The sequence below is a fragment of the Lynx rufus genome, unplaced genomic scaffold (genome assembly GCF_022079265.1).
Source record: "Lynx rufus isolate CCGP_SWC_20201006 ecotype Redwood Valley unplaced genomic scaffold, mLynRuf1.p SCAF_4, whole genome shotgun sequence".
In the NCBI taxonomy this organism is placed as follows: Eukaryota; Metazoa; Chordata; class Mammalia; order Carnivora; family Felidae; genus Lynx; species Lynx rufus.
This window is the reverse complement of record NW_025814856.1, coordinates 8,785,452-8,795,332: the sequence shown is the minus strand read 5'-3', so window position 1 is coordinate 8,795,332 and position 9,881 is coordinate 8,785,452. Positions and strand designations below refer to the sequence as shown.

Below are 9,881 nucleotides of genomic sequence, written 5' to 3'. Positions count from 1 at the left end.
AGAAAGGGGGATTTTTTAAAAATTTTGGGGGCTGCCCTCCCCCCCCCGCAAAGACCTCGTTTTTATTTTTATTTTTTCAATAAAAAATTTTTTTTTTTTCTAATGGGCCGAGCGCACTCCTTTTGCAAGATGCCAGCCTGACCCGGACCTCGGAGGAATTTGAAGCTTCCACTGCGTCCCGGGGGGGGCGTCCTTTGCAAACCGTTCGCGTCTTAAAGGGGGTGTGCGTTGTTTTTTTTTTTTTTTTTAACTGTCTTTTTTTTTTTTTTTTTTTTTTTTTTCCGGAGTGGGTGGACTGGGGATTGCCTGGATTCCTTCCTCGGTTATTTTTTGCCTCGCTTCCCTCTCCCCTCCCCCCTCCCCGGCCCCCGCGCCCCGCCCCCGCACCCTCCTCCCGCCCCTCCTTCTCCGGGGTCAGCCAGGAAGATGTCCCGAGCCGCTATCCCCGGCTGGGGCCGGGCAGCCGCCTTGTGAGCCCCCGACCCGAGGCGCCGAGCCGCCGCCGCCCGATGGGCTGGGCCGTGGAGCGTCTCCGCAGTCGCAGCTCCAGCCGCCGTCTTCACAGCCCCGGCAGCATCGGCATCGGCATCGGCGGCGGCGGCGGCGGCGGCGTCTTCCGCATCGTTCGCCGCAGCGTAACCCGGAGCCCTTTGCTCTTTGCAGAATGGCCCGCTTCGGAGACGAGATGCCGGCCCGCTACGGGGGAGGAGGCTCCGGGGCAGCCGCCGGGGTGGTCGTGGGCGCCGGAGGCGGGCGAGGAGCCGGGGGCAGCCGGCAGGGCGGGCAGCCCGGGGCGCAAAGGATGTACAAGCAGTCAATGGCGCAGAGAGCGCGGACCATGGCCCTCTACAACCCCATCCCCGTCCGACAGAACTGCCTCACGGTCAACCGGTCTCTATTCCTCTTCAGCGAGGACAACGTGGTGAGAAAATACGCCAAAAAGATCACCGAATGGCCATATCCTTTGCCCGAACCCGGCAGCGAACCCCGGCAGCTGCGCCTCCCCCCTCCTCCCTCCGCTTCCCCTCTTCCAGGCTGGGAGAGAGACCCGGGGGTTGATGGGAGGTGGGGGGGTCTTCCAGGGGCTGGGAGAGGGGGCACCGGGGAGGAGTGTGGAGAATCTCTCCACCCCGAGCTGGGTTGAGCTATCGTGGAGGCTTGGGGTGGGGGGAGCCGGGGGAGCCGGGGCAGCCCGGGGAGCGGATTCCTCCTAGGACCGATTCCGGAATGAGGGCTGGGCCCTGGGGTCGTCACAGGGGCCTGGGTGGGGGGCTGCAGGGCCAGGTCCGGATGGGTCAGAGTCTTCCCAAATGAGCATGGACCCGGCCGGGGCCTGGGCTCTCTCTCTCTGGCCAGGGCAGGAGAACCGTGGGGGGCTCCGGCCGGGTTTCCTTAGGTGCCCCTCGCTGGAATCCGCCGGAGCCTCCAGGAGCCCCAACCCAGCTCCCTGGCTTCTCCACCCCTGCCTTCCCTGAGGAGGAGGGGGCCGCTCTCTGAGGGCAGGGCATGAGGGGTGCCCAGGGCCAAGAGCTAGTGGACGAACATGTGGCCTTCACACTGAGGGGCCAGCGCTGGTCCTAGGTAATATCCCCGGCCGGGCCACCGGCCCGGATCCGGGGAAGGCAGTGGTGGTTTGGGGGACACTTCTGCTGCCTGTGTCTGCCAACCACTGCTCAGGGTCCCCATCATCGTTTGGGGTGTACAGAGCATCCCATTTGCCCCATCTAGGGCCCCGAACGGAAAGACCCAGATGGACCGTTTCAATAAGAAAGATAGGGCAAAGCGGAAATGGAGCGGCAGGTCCTTCCTAGGGTAGAGTGTCAGGCCGTGGGTTGGATTCCGCTTCTCCCACCCTAGGGAGCCGGGAGGGGACACCGGGAGAATCAGCCTCCATGTGGACACCTCCAGCAGGTAAACGCCTTTTTTTTTTTGTTGTTAAATCGAAGGTCCAGAGGAAGTAGGTGAAGACCACATTTTTCTCTATGGAGATGCTATCAAAATGCAGATCCCCCTTGTGTTTCTTTAAATCTGTGCCTGCTTGAAATAAACCTTGAGGAGGGCTTAACATCTGTTAAGATGTAGGCAGGCAAGGATGGGTAATTAGTTGGGCTTTCTAGCAGTTATTTAAGCGTGACCCAGATTCCAAGTGGGGGGACGCACCCTGCCCCCCAGGCTGACTGGCCACTGTGCCATATGCCCAAATGTGCTGTTCGTCGGGTTGGTTCCAACTGGCTGCCTTCCGGGTACAAATGAACGGGGCTGGATGAGCCCCCATGCCATCATCTTTGGTTTCCACTGCTCTGTGCTCAACGGGGCTGGGCCTCAGGTGGTCCCAGGGTTGCTTGTTTGGGGAGCTGTGTGGCCGGTGGAGTCATTTTTAGGCAGGCTCAAAATCGAACCAGCTTGCGGCTTGTGGGGGCTGCAGTTGTAAGAGGGCTCTGAGGTTTTGGAGTGTGTGAACAGTCTGCTTTTGAGGGTGGTGGAAATTAGGAGGTTTGGCTGGGGTCTTTCTGGAGGGCCACACCCCTAAGCGTGAGGTCATCTTGACTGGTGCACGAAGCAGGAGCCCGGTGGCTGCCTCCCGAGTTCCAACCTCATGAAGACCCACTGAGATACTCAGGGGTCTTGTGATCACTCTGCCGGCCTCCCCCCCCCCACCCCACCAGGGAGTGATGGGGGCTTGGGGGTGGCAAGGTTCAATGTGTGCACGCTCAGATAACTCCGGGGGGTGTCCAGGAGGGGTTCACTGGGCTGACAGGCTTCCATGTTGAAAATGGCTTTGGATTGCCTTCTGGAGCCCGGATTTGGAGTCTTCTAAGAGGAAAGGAAGGAGGTGGGAGTCCTAACGTTGTGTCCTTAGCTCACCCCGTCCAGCCTGAATCCTGTGGATCAGGGGGCTGCTGGGAGGGAAGGGATTGCTCGAGACCCCTCAGAGGGAAGATCTGTGGGGCGAGACGCGGGTGAATTGGGAGCGTTCTGTTAGTTCTTTAGGTTTTCTGTGGCTTTCATGCTCTTGGTAGCTTTGTGATGAGTTTGTGCATTTTGCCGTCTGCAGACAGTTTTTATTCTCTCTTTGGCCCGAGGTGGCAAACACATTATACAGCCCCGCTCTGGAAGGAAGAGCTCCCCATCCCCCAATCTGTCACCAAGCAGGGTAATCCAGGTCTGAGCTTTCTGGGTGGGGGGTGGGTGAGGGGACAGAGAGCTGGGGGGGGGGGGCGCTGGATAAGAGAATCGGGGCTGGAAATGCTGACGAGTGAAGGCGCCAGGGCAGAACGTTTGCTTCTATATCCAAACGCTTCTGCCGTTTAAAAAGCTGTATTCGAGTACTTACTCCGAACTTTCAGAAGAAAGTCTAATATACGCATACAAAAGTACACAAGTCAAGTCCAGCTTCATACGTGCTCACAAAGTGAACGCGGCCGCACCACCAGTGCCCAGGGCAAGAAAAAGGATGTGACCGGCTCCCCAGAGACACCCCCCCCGGCCCCTCCCCCCCCCCCCCCCCGCTCACACCACAGGGCTAACCACTACCCTGACTTCTAGCCCCACAGATTCATTTTCCTCCATTTGAACTTCCTGCGTGTGGAGTCACAGGCTGTGTTTCTCTTGCTCCACAGCACGTCCGCGAGATTCACCCCCGTTGCTGGAAGTATTGGTTGGAGGTGGTTCTTTCTCCTCGCCGCGTGGCGTTTTGCCGTGTGACTCCACCACTGTGGGCTCGGCCCCTCTGCTTTTGGGGGGCCATTTGGGTAGTTCCCAGATTGTGCTGTCAGGGACATCCTCGTGCACGTCTTTGGGTGAACTTTTTCTGGTTTTGTTTTTGTTTTAAACCTCTCTCGGGTCTCTCTACCTAGGAGTGGAGCTGTCCCTGCTGTGCTTTGATGCCCGTGTGGCAGGACGTGTATTTGGAAATGGCACTCCCTGGGGGCCGCAGCTGAATCCGGAAAGCACCTTCTTGACCGTCTCGTGGAGGAGGAGTGAGCGAATGTTTTTGCGCACTTGGCTGTACGCTCGTGGGGCCCAAGGGTGTTACTTCCAAATGCAAATTCCGGCATGGCACGCCGGCGGAGGGCACAGCCTTGCATTCTCCGTGCTCTTGGGCGCGTTGCCACCGCAAAGCCTTCTGCCCTTCTGCACCCTCCTCTCAGGGCGGCTCGAGCTGGAAGCCGGCAATGAGAATCGGGTGTCTCTCATTCGTTTTAGTGCTCTCTTTTTAAGCAAGAAAACCCAAGTGGGAGCTTTAGATGTTCAGTTTGACACGGCCACCTTTTCCTCTTGGAGGATGCTGGCCAGCAGGCCGTGTTGACCACGCGCATTGGGTTCCGTGTTTTCGTTGATCGGGCGTCTGATTTCAGTACGGCCGGGAGGGGCTCTGGGGCTGGCTTCTAAAGAGCCCGTATCTTGTCAGTTCACTAAGGTGCGTCTGTCAACCTTGCTGGAGCCCCCACTTAATGCCACTCAGTCCTTCTGATGCGCTACCAAAAGCCAGTGTGACTGTCAGCTTCCCCCAGTCCTGCCGATGTCAGCAGATCTCCCACTGAGCGTGGTGTAGGAATTCGGGCCATCGCAAGAGCCACGGAGCCAGGTCTCTGTGCTGTCACACTCGGTCCCCTGCACCGCACACGGGGTTCCAGCTTCTCACCCTTGTTTCCCACAGTTTCACCAAGAAGCCGAGTCCCATCACCTCAGGGAACCTACAGACGTTGGCCGATGGGTGTTCCCCAGTTTTTTCCAAGAGGAATGTTCTCTATGGGAAACAGAGGGAGCCCCGGGAGAAGTTGGAGTGTGTTATGAGGCTCCGCTTGTCCTGAGAAGTAGAACGTGCTAGAAGGTACCATTGTAGAAGGCAGGGCAGGGTGATCCCACGGATCCTTCTTCTAGATCAGCGTGGCTGGTATTTCCAGAGGAGCAAAATTCGTAGGAATCAGTGTGGCTTTTGCGTTGGGATTGTTTTTCCCCCTACAAAGGTGCAGTTTCTCCTCCGCAAGCCCCAGGCCCCAGAAGCTCTGAAAACCAAAAGGTCGGATCATATAGGGGTAAAAACCTGCCTTGAATTGGCCTGAGTTTTTAGGTTTCGTGTACAGCTTGAATTTATCCCCCTTGGGGTGCGTTTTGGTGCAGAAATGTTACCAACGCCGGGTCATGGGGTGCTGTTCCCGCTCTGTGGCGCTTTCCAAACGTTCACATGTGTGTGACAATCGTCTTGTTAAAATGGTGATTCTGGTCCAGCGGGTTTGGGGTGGGGCCCGGGGTTTTGCTTTCCTGGGCTGTTGGTCCTCGGGTTACACTGGGAGTTACTTTTTTCTTCTTTTTCTCCGAGATCGGGTTTATTGAGATATAAACTACTGATAGGAGGGGCGCCTGGGTGGCGCAGTCGGTTAAGCGTCCGACTTCAGCCAGGTCACGATCTCGCGGTCCGTGAGTTCGAGCCCCGCGTCGGGCTCTGGGCTGATGGCTCGGAGCCTGGAGCCTGTTTCCGATTCTGTGTCTCCCTCTCTCTCTGCCCCTCCCCCGTTCATGCTCTGTCTCTCTCTGTCCCAAAAATAAATAAAAGGCGTTGAAAAAAAAAATTAAAAAAAAAAAAAAAACTACTGATAGGAAAATTCACCCTTTCTGCATACAGGACCGTGAGTTTTGGCAAATGCGTGCGGTCACGTAGCCACCGCCAGAATCAGGATGCGGAAGTTTCGGGGCGCCTGGCTGGCTGAGTCGGTGGAGCTCTTGATCTCGGGGTGGCGAGTTTGAGCCCCACGTTGGGTGGAGAGATTACTTAAAAATAAAATCTTAAAAAAAAAGAGAGAGAAAGATGGGGGACGGTTTCAGCATCCCAGGAGATACCCTAACGCCCTTCTGGGTCAGCACTGCCCGAGACCCTTACAAGCGCCCGTCTATTTTTCATCTTTATATTTCTGCCTTTTCCAGGAGGTCGTATAGACTCATACCGAATGTAGCCTTCGGAGCCTGGCTTTTGTGCAGCCGTTGAGATCCATTCATGTCGTTGTGCGTATGAGTAGTTGATTTCTTTTTAGTGCTGAGTAGTATTCCATGGCTGGACCAGAGTCTGTTCATCCATTTCCCAGTTGAAGGACATTTGGGTTGCGTCCAGCTGGGGCGATTATGACTAGAGCCGCTGTAAACGTTGGCAGTCGGGTTTTAGTGGGAACACTGGGAATGTATGTTGCATTTCTCTTGGGTAAATAAATAGCCAGGAGTCAGATTGCTGGGGTGTGAGGTGGAAAGTATACATTTAACTTGATAAGAGACCGCCAGGCTGCTTTTCGAGGCGGCTGTGCCATTTTCTGTTCCCGTCCTCGTTATCCCTTCAGAAGCACCGAATCCTAACCTCCAGAGCACATCTGGCCTCTAGGGTTTAGATAAAGGATTGAGGGTGTGTAGATGGTGCCAGAAAACGGTAGCATTAAGGGCCAGTCAGGGAAATGGGAAAGAGTCGGGGCGGGGGTCTCTGGTGTGGGGAAACGGGGTCTCCTGCATGGTGCGTCCGTTCGGCCATTCGCAGTAAAAAGTCGGGTTTGAGGACCTGAGACTCATTCGTGCCCGTCACCCTGTTCCCCACGGCAGCCCCATCCCACCTGGCACAAAGGAAGTCCCCCGTAAGTGTTTGTCCAGTGAGTGCAAAAGCGCCTCTCATCAGCCGTGTGCGGGCACACAGATGCCACTCTTTTAGGTTTCCGGTGGGTTTGAGGTGCGGGGGGTTGGGAAGACGGGGAGAGCACGTGTGCATGAGGGTATCAGGCCAGAGAAGGTCTCTGAAGTTAGGGTGCTTGAGAATTTGGGGAGCAGTGGACCTTTGAGGGTGAAGGCTTCCTTCAGGGGCTCGGGGGGGATGTCTGCTGGGTGCTTGGGGCTTTTATAGCACCTCCTCCCCACCGGCCCCCAGTTGCGAGCACACATGCGTACTCGCTCAACACGGGAAGGCACCAGCGGGCAGGTGGGTTCGATCGAGAGATGGCTGAAGCCCCAAAGCCCCACAGTGACCACATTCTGGAGAATGCCAACGCAGCTCCTGAGGAAGGATGCGTGTGGTGCCACGAAAGATGACAGGGGAGCCGGGAACCGTTCTGTGCCCTGGGACAGCCAGGCCCGGGTTCCAGCGGCTCACCGGCCAGGCTCTTTGGGGGCCTCGGGGCCTCAGTTTCCTCATGTACGTGCTGAGGATCTTGCCTCTGGTAGCATCTCCCTTGGAGAACCCTCGGGGAGGTTAAGTGGGTTCATAAATGCTCCGTGCAGTTTCGGTCACAAAGAAGCTCCAGGCTACATAAGCCATAATGTTGGACAGTGCTCCCCGCCCCCCTCCGGTGTTCTTTTTCTGGAAACTTTGGCTAGAAACAAGGCTCTGGCTGGATTGGAGTGGGCACAAAGGGCCCCTCTGTGACTGGCCAATTTGGATTTATTAATCTGAGTGTGGCACTCTTTAAAGCACCCCTCAGATGTTCTGTGTTCTCTGTTCTCTCTGGAGGCTTTATAAGGGGGAGAAGAAGCCATGCCCACTTGACCCATTTTTCTATTCCCTTCGGTCTCAGATAAAATTAATTTTCTCCCTCTCCCTTGACCCCTCCCTTTGTGGGTGACAAGGTGAGGGAGTTTTAAAGTGTATAATTAGCTTCCTTGTTCTCCCTTCCAGCCCATCTCCTTCTTCTGAGCCGGCCAAGAGTTTAGCCCAGGACGGAGACCACACGCCTTAGGACGGCTTCTGTGGCCAACCCAGGCCACCAGTTTGGGGTTAGAATGTGTCCCCGCCCCCCCAAATCCTGTCTTATGTTTCCCCTCTCCCTCACTTCCTAGGAGAATAGAGAAGGCAAGGAACGTTCCAGGAGAGGGAACCAGGGGGTGGGCTCTACAACTTGGGTTTCAGAAACCACTGGGCATTAGTCCTTGTCTGGAAAGGACGACCAGATGTCCCAGTTTGCCTAGGACTGTCCTGCTTTTAGCATCTCGGGAAAGCCGGTAGTTCTGGGCAAAGCAGGACACGGGTCACCCTACTGGTGAGTTCTTAACATCCAAGAAGCGAGAGAGGAGGGGATCGTGAGACAGTGGCAGGAAAGGAGGAAAGGGGAAGATAGGTGGCTTTTTCCCCCTCTGAAGAGCTGAGGCTTTTTATCGGAATGAATTGTGCTTTTGGAAGCTGCCTGTTTAAGGCAGCTAATGCGAGAGAGATCCCGGCTCTGAAGTGAAATTCCCGAGTTAAGTCCGGATCAAGTTTGTTGTCTCTCTTGGGTCAGAGATGGCTTTTATCTGCTGTTCAGACCGGGAGCTTCCTTGAAGGTGCTCAGTGCTCAGGTCGGACCTGGGATTGGGAATTAGCACTCCCTCCCCCGAAATGAGCCGTGAGGGAAACTCCTCTTCCTCGCCCACCTGCCAGTAAATAATATTCACGCCGTTCTGTTCTCATTTTAGGTCTGTGTGTAAAAAGTGTATATAATTTTAAACCAATTTTTAAAGTATTTTTATACAAGTAGCTTTTGCAGGAGGGCTAAGTCTGATTTCAAGAATACATTGACAGATCCGTCTCAGAGGAGAGACAGACCCTAGAACTTGCTGGCGGGAGGGAAGGGAGGGTTACGTGGCTTCTGACCTTCTAGAACCTGCCGTGTTCTTTTATCTCACCGAACCTTTATTTTCTTTATTAAGAATAACGGGTGTGGGAGGCTATGCCGACTTTCGCTTGCTCCCGTGAAATGTTTGTGACACGTCACGGAGTCCGCAGGAATGTTCTTGTCTGAGCGACAGCACCGGAGAGTGGAGGCTGAGGAGAGGCAGGGCCAGGGAGGTGACTTAGGGTGGGGGCAAAGCACACAGGGCTTGAGGATAGGTGACCCCCGTGCAAATCTCAGCTCCAGCCCACAGTACTGGAGCTTAGTCTCCCCATCTGTAAAATGGGCAGAGCAGTCCTACGTCCAGGGAATCCTGGGAGGATTGAAAGATACCGTGCACAGAAAGCGTGTGGCATGCAGTGAAAAAGAAGGACTTCAGACCCCACGACCGCGAGGGCTGGGACCGTGTGACCACCGCTCTGCCCCGAGCCCGGCACCTACGGGGGCTGAATGCATATCCGTGGGGTGTTTTCTTGTACTTCCCGCTAATAGCCTGTTGCTTTCATCCTATTCGAGGCTCACAACACACTCTCAATATCGTCTCTCCTTGCACTTACTTTCCCCCTTATTTATTGTAATAATGTATGGAAACGCTGCTTGACCAGGTACCAAAGTCAAGAGCTAAAATGATCGGGGCGCCCGGATGGCTCAGCCAGGAAAGCGTCTGACTCTTGATTTCGGCTCAGGTCATGATCTCTCACGGTTCGTGAGCTCGAGCCCCGAGTCAGGCTCTGTGCTGGTGGCGAGGCACCTGCTTGGGATCTTCTCTCTCTTTCTCTCTGCCCCTCCCCTGCTCATGTTCACGCATGTGCTCTCTCCCTCTCTCAAAATAAATAAACTTAAAAAAAAAAAAAAAAGGAATTGAAACGGTGGTCCTCAAAGTGTGGTCCCCGACCCTCCAGGGTCAGCATCGCCGGCTCTAGGGCAGAGGTTCTCACCCGTGAGCAGTTTAAACACGGGTGGCTGGATCTCACCCCCCAGAGTTTCTGATTCAGGAGGTTTGGGCTGGAGCCTGAGAACTTAACATTTCTCCCGAGTTCCCAGGCGGTGCTGATGTTGCCGGTGTGGGAGCGCGCCTTGAGAAACCCTGAGCTGAATATGATCAGTGACTGACTCCTACCTGTGGTCCTGGACCTTCCTTTTCCCCCCTGCCCCTCCCCCACTCCACTTACCCAAAGGCAACTACGGTCTCTCGGTCTCTCGGATGCTTACGTCTTCCTTCCTACCCTCCCTCTTCTTTCTCTCTCTCTTTTCCTAACAAGTTTT

At 55.5% G+C, this 9,881-nt stretch overlaps 1 protein-coding gene across 3 annotated transcripts in view; it reads left to right on the top strand.

The window, feature by feature from the left end:
• The first annotated feature begins 664 nt into the window (after positions 1-664).
• Positions 665-9,881, top strand: part of CACNA1A (calcium voltage-gated channel subunit alpha1 A) — a 211,479-nt gene continuing 202,262 nt past the window's right edge. For all 3 annotated transcript variants that reach the window (XM_047094938.1, XM_047094939.1, XM_047094940.1), the window contains exon 1: positions 665-957. In XM_047094938.1, the coding sequence (XP_046950894.1) occupies positions 665-957 (293 nt within the window). The remainder of the gene's footprint in view (positions 958-9,881) is intronic.